General features: G+C 40.6%; 1 protein-coding gene and 1 non-coding gene across 4 annotated transcripts in view; both read left to right on the forward strand.

Annotated features, from left to right (window-relative positions):
* The first annotated feature begins 379 nt into the window (after positions 1 to 379).
* The window catches only part of Fbxo3 (F-box protein 3), a 30,363-nt gene continuing 13,368 nt past the window's right edge, over positions 380 to 17,374 (forward strand). For all 3 annotated transcript variants that reach the window (XM_070032623.1, XM_070032622.1, XM_070032624.1), the window contains exons 1-5: positions 380 to 535; positions 5,234 to 5,323; positions 8,743 to 8,906; positions 16,120 to 16,234; positions 16,672 to 16,876. In XM_070032623.1, coding sequence (XP_069888724.1) covers positions 429 to 535; positions 5,234 to 5,323; positions 8,743 to 8,906; positions 16,120 to 16,234; positions 16,672 to 16,876 — 681 coding nt within the window. In that variant the 5' untranslated portion in view covers positions 380 to 428. The remainder of the gene's footprint in view (positions 536 to 5,233; positions 5,324 to 8,742; positions 8,907 to 16,119; positions 16,235 to 16,671; positions 16,877 to 17,374) is intronic.
* On the forward strand, positions 14,021 to 14,157 carry LOC138834268 (small Cajal body-specific RNA 21). The gene has a single exon (XR_011374038.1). It is a non-coding gene; the product is annotated as a small Cajal body-specific RNA 21 (non-coding RNA).

Below are 17,374 nucleotides of genomic sequence, written 5' to 3' on the forward strand. Positions count from 1 at the left end.
ATGCCCCCGAAGATCCTGGCTCAGCTAAGGAGAGACCTCCCAGAGTCAGGGCTCCTGCAAGAGAAAACGCGGAGGAGGCCAGGGTGCCGAGGCATTTTTAGGGTGAGATTTGGCAGGAGGCATGGAGGCGTGAAAATAGGTAGGACGGGCAGGTTTTGGAGCTGGAACGTCAGGTGAGATCAGGGGACGTGTGCGATCCGCAGAACAGGACCACAGGAGGCAGCCCGACAGGGCGGGGAACCAGAGCAGGACACCCAGCAGCGCCCAGCGCGGGGCGGGGATGGTGGGCGGGGCCGCCGGGTGGGCGTGTCCTACAGGCGGTTACATAACAAACCTGTGCGGGCGTCCCGCGCGGCGGGGGCGGGCCCGGGGCGGGGCCGGGGCGGGGCCGGGGCGGGGCCAGGCTAGGCTGCACCGGGCTAGGCAAGATGGCGGCTATGGAGGCTGAGACGGCAATGACGCTGACCCTGGAGTCGCTGCCTACAGATCCGCTGCTTCTTATCCTATCCTTCTTGGACTACCGGGACCTAATCAAGTAATGGGGCAGTGCGCTTGGCAGGGGTGGGAACAAGAGGAGGAGATGGCCAGGCGGGACGGGAGGAAGCCGGGCCCTGAGTGGATCTTGGCACCCTGCGGCAGCTTAGAAGGTGACACCGGGTCCGTCCTCGTCCTGTTAGCGCCACCCCTCCCCGGGGTGGGGGGGAGACGGGGACCCGGAGGACCTGGCTCGGGGGTCTCCCGTCCCATCCAGGCCTCAGCGAGGCCCGGTTGTCCCCGAAGGGAGTTAGTGCTGCCCCCCACCCCCACCCGGCGGCGCCCGCGGCGCCCGCCCGCCCGTCCCCGCCCGTCCCCGCCCGGGACGCTGGGAGTCAACCCCCTCTCCCGGCGGGCGCTGGTGTCTGCTGGGCCCCAGGCCTGGGATCCGGCGCCGGCGGCGTGGGCGGGTCGACGCGCGCCCACTGGAGGCGGAGGGGGTCACCCCTGAGCCCAGCTGGGTGTCACCCCGCTTCGGGACCGCCCGCGGGGGCCTCACCGCGTCACTTCCACGTTGGAGAGGCGTTTGGCTCTCCACCCTGCCTGCTCACGGCGGGGTGGGGGGCGGATTTGGGTGCTTGGGTACTGACTTCCGGTGGGGAGAGGCGGTGGTACAGGTAATGGATTGCCATAAAGCGCTGGGTCTCTGGTTTAAACAAAACAAAAACCACACAGACAAAAAAACAAGAAGACAGTTAAACATGGACCAGGTCTTTTCAGAGATTGGGGCTGCCCGGGATGGGGTGCTGTCTGCCTTCCTGGCCCCGCCTTGTGTGTCAGGATTGTTTACCTCCTTGACAACATGGCTCTACATGGCTTTACAGAGCAGGCGGGCGGAATACCTAGACCACCCTCCCATCCCCCCTCTCCACCTCTGATACGTTACCGCCAGAGTGATTTCCCCAAAATAGACCTGTCATTCTTAAAAACCTATGATACTCCTTATTTACAGACTGGACATTAAGCTTTGTGGGATGTTTGCAGCTCTTATCTAAGGCTTATTATCTAAGGCCTTTTAAGCCTTATTTCTCCTCCACTATCATTTGTGCACAGTGTAGCCTAGCCAAATCTGACTTTACCCGACATACCACACACACACTTGCACTTTTTTGTGTGTGTGTGGCATAATTAAGCTCGACCTTGCTTGTAAACCTTGCTTCCCCTCTTCCCTACCTGGCTTGGTGAATTCCTTTAAGATGCCACTCTGTACTTTCTTCCTCCTTTTGTGGAATTTACTTGGCATACTGGACAGATTTATGTTTCTGGAAGATGAGGACTGTCCTGTTTGGTTTTGTATTCATCAAGTATTCAATAGATTGGTTTTTGATGAAACTGGAGTTTGAAGTGTGGTGGGTTTTTTTTGGGGGGGGGAGTTTGACCCAGTGCTGGTGATTCACCCCTGTAATTCTAGCTACTCAGGAGGCTGAGATCTGAGGATTGTAGTTCAAAGCCTTCCAAGGCAGGAAAGTCCATGAGTCCCTTATCTCCAGTAAACTACTCAGAAAAATCCAAAAGTGGTGCTGTGGTGCAAGTGGTAGAGTGCTAGCCTTGAGCACAAAGAGGCTCAGGGACAATGCCCAGGCCTTGAGTTCAAGCCTCAGGACTGGCAAAAAAAAAAAAAAATTAAATTCACTTGGAAGGTACTCTACCACTTGAGCCATAGCTCTAGTTCTTAGGGCTTTTTTCCCCCTAATTGTTTTTCTGCTTTTTGAGTGCCTGTTGTGTACCTGATGTTAGGGATTAGTGAAGAAGGCAGATAAAGTTCCTCTCATGGAGTTTATAGACTCATACAAGAAGATGGAAAGACAGTGCTTATTGACGGGGTGCTAAATGTTATGAACAAAATAGATGCTCTGTTAAGGAGTGGGGACTGAGGAACCACCAATCACAATGGAGCTGCCATATAGGAAGCACAGCATAGTACCCTCCTCACACAGTGAACAATGCATTTAGAGCGTGCTGGGACTACTCAACAGCATGGCCCATTGGAGAATGGAGAAGGCTGGTATGGCTGGAAATAAGGAGTGACTAAATACAAGGGATACACAGGCAGACTTGCTTGAGGTCAGGCAGGTAAAGTCATGTTGGGCCTTGTAAGCTAAGGTGAGGATGACAGATTGTATTTTAAATGCTTTAGGTAGTAATCACAGTTTTAAGCTGAATTGACAGGGCTTCTTTATAAGTATCTGTGAAAATCAATAGAATTGAATACAAATTAATTTCATTTGCAGTCATGTCTAGTATACTGAAGCTTCTTTCTACACAATACCATGCAGTCTTCACTTGTGCCCAGCCATTACCAAGTCCTCATAGTTTGGGTACTTATTTACTCAATTGTGTTGAGCATATTACTCAACTGTGTTGGACTGGAATAATCCAGTGGGATTTTGTTGTAATATTAGTGGCAAAGTTTGAATCTGAGATAGCATGATGACTTTTTTCTCCCAGAGTGATTTATTGCATACCATTTCTATTTGCACTGTGTCTCAGTATCATCTGTGACACTCATTAAGCATAGAAATACCTGAGGTACAGATCTTACTCAAGTGAATTGAAGTCTTATCTTTAGAATAGTAGTTTTTAGCCTCCATATGCATCAAAATTACATTTGGTGTTTGTTCCAGATTCTTTTCTGTTTAACTGCAGGGGCAGTGGAGAAAGAAGAATCAAGAAGAGAGGAAATAAAACCTGAATTTCTAAAACTAGAGAGATTCTTAGGTTTACAAAATTTACTTTGAGTTTCTCTTGAGTTTATACAAATATGAGGATGCTGCTTCTATAAAATCTGAAAACCAAAACCTAACTTGTTAACATATCCTGCCCATGGCCTTGACAAACCCTCTGTGATTGAAGATTCTGTTGCCCCAGTGAGATCATTGACTGTTTACTTTCTGTGACTTGTGAGTGATTCCTTTTCTGAATGATTAGAAATGTTCTTTCCTAGCCAGGCACTGGTGGCTCATGCCTGTAATCTCAGGAGGCTGGGTTCTTTGGAACCTGGTTTGCAACCAGCTTGGGCAGATGAATTTGAGAGGCTCTACCCCCAGCCAGCTAGCAAAAAGGCAGAAATAGGAAAATAACTCGGGTAGCAGAGTGCCAGCCTTGAGTGGAAAAAGTTAAACAAGAAGCCGGGAGCCGATGGCTCATGCCTGTAATCCTAGCTACTCAGGAGGCTGAGATCTGAGGATCTGGGTTCAAAGCGAGCCCGGGCAGGAAAGTCCCTGAGACTCTTATCTCCAATAAACCACTAGAAAACTGGAAGTGATGTTGTGGCTCTATCGGTAGAGCACTTGCCTTGCTTGAGCTGAGGAGCTGAGGGATAGCACCCAAGCCCAGAGTTCAAGCCCCACGTCCGACCAAAAAAAAAAAGAAAAAGAAAAAGTTAAACAAGAGCATTAGGCCCTGAGTTTAACCCTAGTATGCACACACATGCACACACATACACACACACACACACACACACACACACACACACACACACGCGTGCGCGCGCAAACCTATTTTCCTAATTTGAGTTCATTTTCCACAAATTTTTATGCAGTGTAACAGTATTGAACACAAGTATGTTTGAAAATTCAATGTAGTACAAAATATAGAGAGAGAATATTATTTATATCTAACATTTCATAATTTGGGACAGTCAGTAATTTGTATAGCCACAAAATTCGAAGTATAATGATACAGATTTGCATTTTTTTTTTAACTAGTCTTGGGAATTGAACTCAGGGCCTGGATGCTATCCCTAAGCTTTTTTGTTGGGGGGGGGGGAGGGGCGTCTGGTCATGGGGCCTGAACTCTGGGCCTGGGCGCTATCCCTCAGCTCTTCAGCTCAAGGCTAGCACTCTACCACTTGAGCCAACAGCGCCACTTCCAGCTTTTTTTTTTTTCTGCTTATGTGGTGCTGAGGAATCGAGCCCAGGGCCTCATGCATGCAAGGCAAGCGCTCTACCACTGAGCCACCTTCCCAATCCTCCCTAAGCTTTTGTGCTACAGGCTAGTGCTCTTCCACTTGAGCCCAAAAGTGTAGAGTACAGCTCTACTCACAGCTTTTTGTTGGTGAATTGGAGATAAGAGTCTCACAGACTTTTTCTGCCTAGGCTGACTTTGAACCCTGGTCCTGATCCTCAAATCTCAGTCTCTTGAGTAGCTAGGATTACAGGCATGAGCCATCAGTGTCCAGGTAGATATGATTTTTAAGTGGACTCTAATAGTTGATTTTAATGAAAATGTATTTTGGGCTGCAGTAGTTTAATCCTTTAAAAGAAAATTAGAACAAAACAGTTAGAACAAAATGCTAACATATTAAGAAACATACCTTGAAAATATTGGAAAGAAAAAGACTTTGAAAACCACTTTGTTTTACCTGAGTAGTATATCTTCCTTTACGTGGAGTTGTTCACTGTCATGATGAATATAGGAAAACTCCCTGATTTGCAGTTCACTGTATATCTTCTCTGTTGTAGATTTTCTTGTGAAATTTATAACTGTAGAGGCTTCAGGACTTATTTGTGAACTGAAATAGTTTAAAATGTACTACTCACAAGGTAGATACATTAGCTAACACACTGAATACATTCTAGAAAATATTTTATTGTGGTAGTGAATTGGAGATAAGTAAAGAGAAACCAAATTCAACCATATTTTTACTTGTAATTTTACAATTTTCTCTTATACTAATTGTGATTCTGGTTACTGCCAGCTGTTGCTATGTTAGTCGAAGACTTAGCCAGCTATCAACTCATGATCCATTATGGAGAAGACATTGCAAAAAATACTGGCTGATATCAGAGTAAGTATTCACACTATGTATTTTGTATATGTGGAAGAGGGTGGATGAAATTTCTTTAGACTAAATTTTAACTTTGTGGTTTTCATTAATACATACAGTAATTTGTACATACTATGAGTTAAGTGTCATACTTCAATACAGGTATACAGATTTTCATTTCTGTGAATTAACTAAGGTGAACATTTCTGTCTTAAACTTTATGTTGGGAACCTTCCAGTTCCTCTTAGTTCTCATAAAACTATGTAGTATAAAATATAAAATAAATTTTTATAAACTATAGTTCTGTGTGCTGTAGAAAATTAGAATTCTTTCCTTCTATTTAACACTACGTTAGTAGCTGTTAGCCACTCTCCATCTGACCTTCCTCCCTCTCTTTCCTATCTTACACTTGCAAACTGCTAGTCCACCCTGATGTTCCTTTCTAACCCTGGTTTCTCTCTCCTTTTTTAGCTCTTTGTGTCTGCCAGTAAATGTTAGTGCTCTCTGTTCTTAGCCCATTCCTGTTTACCTTCATGAGTGCTACTTGCCATGTTTAGAGCAACTACCCAAATCCTTCCCTTTCATATCCCCAATGGGCTCCAGGCTTCTTGGCACAACTGTCTACTGTAGGATATTTCTTTTGGCCATATGCTTGAGCTGGGTTCAGCGAATGTTAACAGATTTGCCAGAATAAAGTGAAAATGACAAACAGTTGGGGTGTGAATGTTAGGAATACTGTCTTTTCTTAGCTTGTGGGATGTCAGCTTGAGACTGAAGTTGGTAAAGTGAGAAGTGAAAATTTAAGTACTATTGTTTAAAGCTGCCAGCTTTAGTTCTATCAAACACTAGGAAAAGGAAGAATGGAGGAGTTCTGAGTATTGTTGTGTCCTTGCCTTCAATTTTGTAGGGTCAGCAGCTACATACTAAATGTATCAGATGAATGTATGTATCAGATATATAAGCATTTGGAATTAGAGAAAAACTTCCATAAATAGCGCATGTTTCATTAGTTTGGGCTTAGAACTAGAGTCTGTTTTGCTGTACCTTTTTAATATAGATTTTAGTTTCTATGCTACTGGAGATTGAACAAAAGGCCTCACTAAACAAGTCTCTGCCAATGATCTACATTGTCAACCAAGTTCTTTGGTACTATTTAGTTTGGATAATATATATATATATATTATATATAATAATATATAGCAATATATATAATAATGTCAACATACTAATAATAATATATACTATTAACATAATGTAACAATGTATAATATATACATAATATATAAATAATATATATTATTTAGAGTAATTAAAAAAATGTTCTTGGGCCTGGCGCTGGTGGCTCTCACCTGTAATCCTAGCTACTCAGGAAGCTGAGATCTGAGGGTTGTGGTCCAAAGCCAGCTCAGGCAGGAAAGTCTGTGAGCCTCTCATCTCCAGTAAACCACCAGAAAACTGGAAGTGGCACTGTGGCTCAAGTGGTAGAGCGCTAGCCTTGAGCTGAAGAGCTGGAGGGACACCGCCCAGGCTCAGAGTTCAGGCCCCACGACCGACCAAAAAAAAGTTCTCTTCCCTCCTCATTCCCTGGCCAGCTCCTCTCTTTGAACCAGTGTGGTAGGTAGTATATGCCTGTATTCCCAGCATTTGGGAGGCAGAGGAAGAAGGTCAGACTGAAACTCTATCCCAAGATAACAAAAACAAATTTCTTTTTTGTTTTCCCAATATCTAAACCTGTTCTTCTGCTTCCTAGTCTTCATGGCAGCACCATCCATCTAGGTATTACAGCCAGAATTAGGAGTCACTCACTCATTCTCTCTCTTTCTCTATATTATTACCAAGCCTTCCTGACTTACGTTTTTGTATATTTCTCATCTTCCTATTTTTTTGGGGGGGGGGGTTCCAGTCATGGGGCCTGAACTCTGGGCCTGGGTACTGTCCCTCAGCTCCTCAGCTCAAGGCTAGCACTCTACCACTTGAGCCACAGCACCACTTCCGGCTTTTTTTCTTTTTGCTTATGTGGTCCTGAGGAATCGAACCCAGGGCCTCATGCATGCAAGGCAAGCACTCTACCACTGAACCACCTTCCCAGCCCCCTCATCTTCCTATTTTTACCTATCTACCACAGCCTTAGGTCCATTGATTACTGCTCATCAGGAGTACTACAAAACCTTCCAAACCTCTTTAATGCCTCATTTACTCACTTTAATCTATCCTTCCATACTCCACCATACCTCAGCTCTTTTAACTTTCCCACAAAACCCTTCATAGGGGCTGGGAACATGGCCTAGTGGTAGAGTGCTTGCCTAGCATGCATGAAAGCCCTGGGTTCGATTCCTCAGTACCACATAAGCAGAAAAAGCCAGAAGTGACGCTGTGGCTCAAGGGGTAGAGCGCTAGGGACAGCTCCTAGGTCCTGAGTTCAAGCCCCAGGACTGGCAATAAATAAATAAATAAATAAATAAATAAATACCCTTCATAGCTCTATTTCCTCTAGGGGAAAGTTTAACCTCATTCATATCTTTTCTTAAAGTCACCTTTGGCTGTTTTTTCCCCTATCACTTTGGTCTTAAATTTGTGCTTTATTTTTTTCTCCTATTATATCCTTTTGAGGGCAAAAAAAAAGTACCCTGCAAGGTGGGGTGTGTGGCTCAAGAAGTAGAGTACCTTGCCCAGCAATAGCAAAACCTAATACTTCACAAAATAAGTGTCTTTGTTTTTAGGTTTTTAATGGCTAAGTGTACACTCAGTAAATGTGAAGATCTACCAAATAAAAATGTCATATAATTATCTTGATACTTTATGATTATCTGGCTAATTCAATGTAGATATGCTAAATTAATATTATATCATTAGGCTATTCTCTAAAATAGTACTATATATAGCTTTAAAATTTTTATAGTTGAGTGGACACTTCTGGCTCACACCTATAATCCTAGCGGCTCAGGAGACTGAGATTTGAGAATCATGGTTCGAAGCTAGCCCTGGTAGGAAAGTCCATGAGACTCTTATTTCCAGTTAGCCATCAGAAAACTGGAAGCAGAACGGTGGCTTCAAAGTGGTTGGGTGCTAGTCTTGAGCACAAAAGCTCAGGGACAGCACCCAAGCCCTGAGTTCAAGCCCCATGACTGACCAAAAAAAAAGTTGTAATTGGTATATTTTTAGCAATAAGTTAAAGTTTGAATCCCCATATTGTTCACATTATATTTTATTAAGGAGTAGAAACTTAGAAAAAATAAGTAGAAAGTAAGAAATAACACATAATTCTATTAGGTCATAACTGCTGTTAAAGTTGCCGATGTCTGTATCACTTCTGTATCTAACCTCCCTTTGTGGCTGAAATAAACAAAGAGAAGGTAAAGGAACCACAAATACCCAATAAAGTATATTGTTAAATGTTAAAAATAATATGCTATTTCAAATGTCTTTTAAAATCTTTGTAGGGAAGAGAAAACACGGAAGCGTCAGTGCTGGAAATCTCTCTTCATAGACACTTACTGTGATGTAGGAAGATACATTGATCATTATGCTGCTATTAAAAAGGCCTGGGATGACCTCAAAAAGTACTTGGAGCCCCGCTGTCCTCGGATGGTTATGTCTCTGAAAGGTACTGGGAATAAAGTGTCATCCTTCTCCCTTTTAGTTACTGCTAGCATATATAGTACAATATATAGATTAGTTTAAGTAACTTTGAATCACTATCATTTGTGCACATATGCTAATTAAATCTTGTTTAGTATCCATTCATTTCCACTCTGATAATTTTTATTTTCTTCTACTAATTTTGGGTTTCACTTTTGAGATTCATCATAAGGTTATTTATTTGGAATATCTCTGAGTTTTTAAGTAAGGACTTGTAGCTATAAATTTGCCTTTCCTAACTGTCTGCCACACTCTGGTATATTTTTTTATTTTCTTTTTGATTCTAGAAAATTGAAATTTTCCTTCTTGATTTCTTCAAGGATCCACTGCCATTCAGATGTATATCATTCAATCTTTATGTGTTTGTGTAGTTTCTATAGTTTTTTTGCTATTGATGTCTAATTTTGTTCTATTGTAATCTGATAAGATACAAGAAACAACTTGTACATGCTTTATGGTGTAAAATGTGATTATTTTCAACTTTGTCTTTATTTAATTCACCATTCTTCTTTGGCCAAAGAAGCAGAACACCAATTTGTTTAAAGGACTTTTGATCTCTAGAGGAAGTGGAAATTTTATCTTTTTGCCATTCCTGGGGCTTGAACTCAGGGACTGGGCACTGTCCCTGAGCTTCTTTTGCTCAAGGATAGCACTTTATCATTTGAGCCACAGTGGCACTTCCATCTTTTTCTGTTTGTGTGGTGCTGAGGAATCAAGCCCAGGGTTCATGCAAGCACTCTACCACTAAGCCATATTCCTAGCCCTTTATTTTTTATTACAGAAACAACTGATTCCACAAGATTGCTTGAGAATACTTATCATGATCTCATTTTGAAAGGTTTTGTTTTATGTGATGCTGGAGCTCAAACCCATAGCCTTAAAGATTTTCTAGTTATTATTATTTTTAATACTTGAGTTGAAAACAGTGCCTCCAGAAGATTTCTATTTTTCAAATTTATATACATTGTACGATTGTATTTTTTGTGTGTTTTGGTTGTGAGAGTCAGCTGTATTATATGTAATCATTTTCCTGTTTTTGTTACGAAATATAGTTCCATTATAAGAGTAGACTACGGTGTGTACATGTGCAATGTTGTTTTTTTTTTCCTAGTTCTGGTTATTAATAGTAGTGCTGTAAATTTGATGTAAAGATTTTTGACACATAGGCGTATTCTTATCAGGCAAATATCTAGGGTTGGGTTTTCTGGGTTAAACTTCAAAAGATACTGGTAAATTATTCTACCAGTACTTTAAAATTTGATTTTAGTCTTAGTAGAGCTAAAGTATTGGTTTAATTTTCACTTCTCTGGGTGGTAGAATAGTGATAGTTGTATTTCCAACTTTGCCATCCTTCCATATCATTTCTTTCTTTTCCTTGCCTTATAAAAGCTATACTGGATTGGGCAGCAGTAACGATAGTATAAATCTTTGCTCAGCATTGGCATATAGCTTCCTACCTTTAAATATGAAGCTTGCTCTAGAATTTTTGTTAGCTATTCTTTCATTTGTTTTCATTTTTTTGAGACAGGTCTGATGTAGCACAGGCTAGCCTTGAACTTCTCAGCCTCTCAAGTCCTGAGATTAAAGGCATGCGACACCATACCCAAATAGATTTTTTTTTTTAACTGGGTCTTGGACTCTGCCTGGAATTCTTGCTTAGCTTTTTTGCTTGAGCTGGTGCCCTGCCTTTTGAGCCATACTTCCAGTTCTGGCTTTTTGTTAGTTAATTAGACCTAAGAGTCATGAAGATTTGTCTGCCTGGCCTTGCTTTGAACTGAGATATCCTCAAAGCTCAGCCACCTACATAGCTAGGATGATAAGTGTAAGCCACTAGCACCTGGCTAGTGATGGAATTTTATCAAATAAACTCGTCTGCCTTAGGATTACCATATGATTTTTCTTTGTTATTCTGTTATGTGGGAAATTGATTTTCTGAAGGCTAACAAACTTAGGATTCCTAGACTTAATTTATTTTGATTATAATACATCATCTTTAATGTATTAACTTGCTAGTACTTTTGGGGGTCTTTTAATTAATACTTTCTGAGAGAGTTTGGTCTGTAATTTTCCTTTCTTGCAATGTTCCTATCAGGTTTTGGTATCAAGATGATGCTGCCTTGTAAAACAAGTGAGGAAGTGTTGCCTCTTTTTCTGTTTCCTGGAAGAGTTTATGTAAGCTCAGTCTTATTTCTTGCTTAAATGATTTGTAGAACATGCTACCAAGCCATTGAACCCTGCAGTTTTCATTATGGGAAGGATTTTAATTAGGGATCCAATTTTTTAGCTATAGGACTATCCAAGACTTCTGTTTATTCTTATGTCAATCCTTCTTCCCTTTCTGCCTCCTTCCCTCCCTCCCTCTTTTCTTCTCTCTTCCTCCCTGTCTCCCTTTCTCCCTTCCTTCCTTCCTTCTCTCTTTCTCTCTCTCTCTCTCTCTCTCTCTCTCTTCCTATGTGTGTGCGTGCACACATGTGTGCTGGGAGGGCCTGGGTGCTATTTTTGAGCTTTTTTTTTTTGCTCAAAGCTACCACTACTCCTTGAACCACAATTCTGCTTTTAGCTTTTTGGTGGTTAATTGGAAATAAGAGTCTCATGGAATTTACCTGCTTGGGCTGGCTTATAACTGTGATTCTTAGATCTCAGCCTTCTGAGCTATAGTTACAGGTATGAGTTACAAGCACCTATCTATGTCAGTTTTAGTATATAATGTTTACCTACTGAATTGCCTATTTCATCTACATTTTCAAATATGTTGGCATGAAATATTTTAAATCCTTTATCTTTTTAATGTTTATTACATTTGTAGTGATAGCACTTTTACTACTTCTGGTAATAGTTATTTGTATTTTCTTTCTATTTTTCTTTATCTTCTCAGGTAGGGGCTAATCAGATCTTTAAAAAAATCTGGTTTTTTGATTCATCCATCCTATTTATGTTTTTTATTTAATCTTTTCATGCCTTCACTTTTAGTTTTTCCTCTGACTTGAGATTATTACTTAGATCATAGATTTTTTTCTATCCTAATATATGCAAGTTTTGAAATGTTGTATTTTTTTTAAAAAAATTATTACCCTGCAACATAGTGTTTTGAGGTTTTTGTCTTGCTTTTAGGTAAGGTCTTGCTAAGTAGACCAGGATAACCTAACACTCAGTGTGTAGCCCTGGCTAACCTCAAACTCATAATCCTGTATTTATAAACTATTGAGTATTGGAATTACAGGTATGCTTAGTGTGTGTAGTTTTGTTTTTGTTTTTCTATTGGTTGTAGGATTTGAACTCAAAGCCTGGGTTCTGTCCCCAAGCTCTTTTTGCTCAAGGCTAGCACTTTACCACTTGGAGCCACATTGCTACTTCTGGCTTTCTGGCGGTTAACTGGAGCTAAGAGTTGCGGAGACTTCTGGCAAAGGCTGACTTTGAACCATGATCCTCAGATCTCAGCCTCCTTTGTAGCTAGGATTACAGGCACTGATTTCTTTTTTAACCCATTATATAGAGATATATTGCTTAATTTCCTAACATTTGAAGTTTTTATTTTTTGGTAATCTTTTAGGTTCTTTTTTTTTTGGGGGGGGGGAAGAGGGGAGGTTCCAGTCGTGGGGCCTGAACTCTGGGCCTGGGCACTGTCGTCCCTCAGCTCTTCAGCTCAAGGCTAGCACTCTACCACTTGAGCCACAGCGCCACTTCCGGCTTTTTTTTTTTTTGCTTATGTGGTGCTGAGGAATCGAACCCAGGGCCTCATGCATGCAAGGCAAGCACTCTACCGCTGAGCCACCTTCCCAGCCCTTTTAAAATAGTTTCTATTTTAGTTTCTCTGTGATCAGAGAACATGCCTTGTATTCATCTATCATTTATAAGTTATTTTGGTTAGGAGCTGGTCACTTGTTTCTGTAATCCTAGCTAATTAGGTGGCTAAAGGGGCTGGGAAAGTGGCTCAGTGGTAGAGTACTCGCCATGCATGCATGAGGCCCTCTGTTCAATTCCTCAGTACCACAGAAACAGAGAAAGCCAGAAGTGGTGCTGTGGCTCAAGTGGTAGAGAGGTAGCCTTGAGCTGAAGAGCTTAGGGACAGCACCCAGGCCCAGAGTTCAGGCCCTACGACTGACAAAAAAAAAAAAAGGAGGCCTAGAACTAAGGATCACAGTTCCAAAAGGAGGCCTAGAACTGAGGATCACAGTTCCAAACTAGCCTGGATAGAAAAGTCCATGAGATTTTTATCTCTAATTAACTACTAAAAAGCCTGAAATGGAGCTGTCAAGTGCTAGCCTTGAGCAGAAAAAGCAGAGGGACTGCACCAAAGCCCTAAGTTAAAGCCCTGTACCAGCACACAAAAAAAGAAAAGTTCTTATGTTTTTTAGCATGACTCCTTTAGTAATTGTTGCATGTTTACTCAATAACATCAATAACAAATATATATTCAATAGCTATTTAGCTCAGTACTATATAATTAAGTAAAAGTTATTTATCTGAATCTGATTTTTGACACCCTTATTGATACTGTTTTTGTTTATTGTTTTTCTTCCTTAATGAGAGAGGTAGGTTAGAATCTCTCAACCTGTTAGGCAGCGTTCTCAGGTAGTACACAGGGCTTTTGTTTCTTGTGAATAAACCAAGTTCAATTTTCTCTTAAGTATAGGCAGATTCTACTCCTGTGATGAGGCTCTATTATAATATGGACAAGGTGAAGTTAAGTTCTAAATAATTTGACTATCAGTTCATCCCTAATCAAAAAGAAAATTATCTTTAGTAGGCTTGACTTAGGTCAACCTTTAAAAGGGGCTTGGTTTTCCAGAAACCAGAGATTCACAGTTTAAGTGTGCTCCCTGCTGACTTTGGATAAACAAGCTGGTATGTTGTGGGGGGAATGGTGGGTGGCCTCTAGGCATTGATTACCTCAATTGCACAATTAGAACGAATCAGGTTCTACCAATAGATTACACTGGAAGAATCCCAAGCAAAAGTTGCGTAAGAGGAGTTAGCAGCCTCAGCTTAGACAAGATTTCAGTCTTGTGATACATGTACAGAGGATCTGGTTGAGTCATACCTGGACTTCTGACACACAGAAACAATACATCTGCATCCTGGCTCAATTTCCTTGGGAGGTTAGCCCAGCCTACTCACCTCCCCTCAGCTGAGCCTACAGTAAAGGAGCCAGGCGTCTGTCTGTGTGGGAGAGGTGCATAAGAAAAACCTACCCCGTTCAAGCTGGCCTCACACTTACTTAAAAAATAAGTTAGCCAGGCACTGGTGGCTCACACCCGTAATCTTAGCTACTCAGAAGGCTGAGATCTTAGAATCGTGCCTCAAAGCCAGCTTGGACAGCAAAGTCCATGAGATTCGTAACCCCAATTATCCACCAAAAAGCCAGAAGTGGAGCTGTGGTTCACCTGCCTTGAGCACAAAAGCCCAGAGATAATGCCCAGGCCCTGATTTTAAGTCCCCCAGGACTGGCACAAAAAAAAAAAAGGAGAAAAAAAAATACTGAGGGTTACTTTAAGCTGTTAATATTGTAGCAATAAAACTCACGTACCCACTATTTTTGTAGATATATCTTTTTGGCATTTTAGTTCTGTTACATTATTTGTATATGTGGTGTATGTATATATGTATGTATGTATGTATGTATGTGCTGTGTTATTTAGATGTATGACATGAGAAAGATTATATCTATTTAGTAAGTTCAGCCTTTTTGTCATTATAAATGTCCAGTATTAACTCTTAGGAAGTTTTTGCCTTCTTTTGTTTTTTTTGTTTTGTTTTGTTTTTGTCTTGTTCTTTGTCTGGGGACTAAACCTAAGGCCTCATGTATGAATAAGCATGAGCTCTAGCTTTGAGCTACACCCCTAGGCCCTTTTATGTGGTCTGTCAGACTATTTAGCCCATTCGTACTTAGTGTATTTGCTATGAAGTATATCGTGTCCACTGTTCTTTTTTTTTACATTCATTTTATGTTTTCATTTTATACTCCACACACACCCCTATTTTTTTTTCCTAGTGATTATAGTTGAAATTAAGACATGCAACTTGACTTACTAAACTCTAATGTAAATTAGTATGGTCATCATTCCCTACCAGGGATGGGTAACATTTGAATATTTATAACATCACTTTTGGATCATACAAAATTACCCATAAACTATTGCAGATAACATTGTATTTGTATTGTTATGTACCAAACAATTTCACAGACCTTAGATGGCCCAATAGGTGGACAGTTTTCACTCTTGTAAGTGAAAGAATGTTAAAATACCTTAATTCTAATGGTCTTCCTCCTGCCTCTTACATTATTTTGGAGAAGGGTACTGGTGGTTGAACCCACGGCCTCACATGTTAGGCAAGTGAGTGATATCTCACATTTCTCAAATCCCTTTATATTTTATGGTTTTGATGTTCAACATATTCCTGTAAATGTTATTATTTTCTATATATTTAACATTATTTAGATTTCTATTTGAGATTTTTTTTCTGGTATCTTTTTATTCCTTCCTACAGCTTCATGTTCCTATCTGAAGAATTTCTTTTAGTATTTCCTTTCATGAAGAATTGCTGCTGTTGAATGTTGCCTGGTTTGTTAGTTTTTTTTTTTTCCCTTCCTCTCTCTTCTTCTCTCCCTCTCTTCTTCCTTTCTTTCCCGCTCTTTCCCCTGCCTTTTTCCTTTTCTTCACTGGCAATTGAAGCCAGGCTCTTATACTTGCTAGGCATGCACTTTACCACTTGAGATACACTGCTAGCCCTGTCAGATTTATTTTATCTACACTGTTGAAGGATGTATTCCCTAATCAGCAGTGATTTGTCCCCCCACCACTTTGAAGACATCATTCTTGTAAGTTCTATTGTTTTTGTTGAGAATTAAGATCTCAGCCATACTTGTAAGTTAATTATGTTTTTCTCCTTTCTGACTCCTTTTAAGATTTGTGTCTTTGATTTCATCCCTTTTCCAGTGCTCTGTCTAGATATGATTTCTAATCATCCTCCATGGAGTGTACAATGTTTCCCTGTTGAGAGAAAACCAAGAACTTTGCTTTTCTCTGGGCTTCAAATGACTTTCAATTTTTTTTTCTTTACCTTAGCATTCTGTTTTGGACAGAACTCACTTGGCTGTGATTCTTGCACTGCTTAGCTAGTAGATGGTTGGATTTAGGCTCAGTGTGTCTCATTCTCTGTCTGGTTTGTGTTTGCAGAGGGTGCTCGTGAGGAAGACCTTGATGCAGTTGAAGCTCAGATTGGTTGTAAGCTTCCTGATGATTATCGGTGTTCATACCGTATCCACAATGGGCAGAAGTTAGTCGTTCCTGGGTAAGATGCTTGATTTTTTTAAAATTTTAAATGATGCAAGTTATTTTCTTCTAGAAAGTACATAATCTATAATTATCCTTCATAAATTACAAGAATATAGACTTTCCCCTTCTTCTTTATAGTGATCCAGAAGACAATCTCAATGGCTTGATTTATGTTTTGCCAAAATAAATGTCTCAGTGTCATTTCAACCTACACGTCTCTTAGGTTTGACTGGGTTCAGTGGCTCACCCAGTCCTAGATACTCAGGAGAAGGAGATCAGTGGCTTGAGGCCACTTCTGGCGAAAAAGTCCTGAGACCGTATCTCAGTGAAAAATGCTACATGTGCAAGGTGTTCTGCTAATTATTTCTTAGAACATTGTCACTGTGAAATTGTGTGTGGAAAAGGTGAGGTATAGTTGTTTATTGGTATGTTTTGTATGTATTTTCTCCTCAGATTGTTGGGAAGTATGGCACTGTCAAATCACTATCGTTCTGAAGATTTGTTAGATGTTGATACAGCTGCTGGGGGATTTCAGCAGAGACAGGGACTAAAGTACTGTCTCCCTTTAACGTTTTGCATACATACCGGTTTGAGTCAGTATATAGCTGTGGAAGCTGCAGAAGGTCGAAACAAAAATGAAGTTTTCTACCAATGTCCAGTAAGTAGGAATGTGTTTACTTGTGGCTTCAGGATACTTTCTGATGGATCATATAATAGTGTGCATTTTCTTTCCAGTTATATAGAATAAATTTAGAGCATTATGCATTTTAATTACTAGATAGTTTATGTTCTTGTTTTTAAAGTATGGAAGAAAATGTCACCTTTGGACAAACAGTGGGCACTGCTATATAGATAATGGGAAAGCTGGCATTTCTGGTAAGACCTTTGAAGTTTAAAGAAAACTAATGAGGAACTTATCAAAATAATTATATTTATGGTTTAGCTTTTGAATACCCTAGAATTATTTGAGTTTCTTCATTCTGAATCCAAAGCCCTTTCTTGTAGCATAACAAGCCACATATCTTATTCCTTCAACTTTATGATTGTGTTCTTGTGGGATAATTTATTAATTCACTATAGCAGTGATAGCTTGTTGTAATTTTATCTTATGGACAAGTGCCTAATCATCTTCTAACGATCTTAAAGGAAGGCCCTA

Source organism: Dipodomys merriami, unplaced genomic scaffold (assembly GCF_024711535.1).
Source record: "Dipodomys merriami isolate MVZ:Mamm:240054 unplaced genomic scaffold, mDipMer1.0.p SCAF_21, whole genome shotgun sequence".
Taxonomy (NCBI): domain Eukaryota; kingdom Metazoa; phylum Chordata; class Mammalia; order Rodentia; family Heteromyidae; genus Dipodomys; species Dipodomys merriami.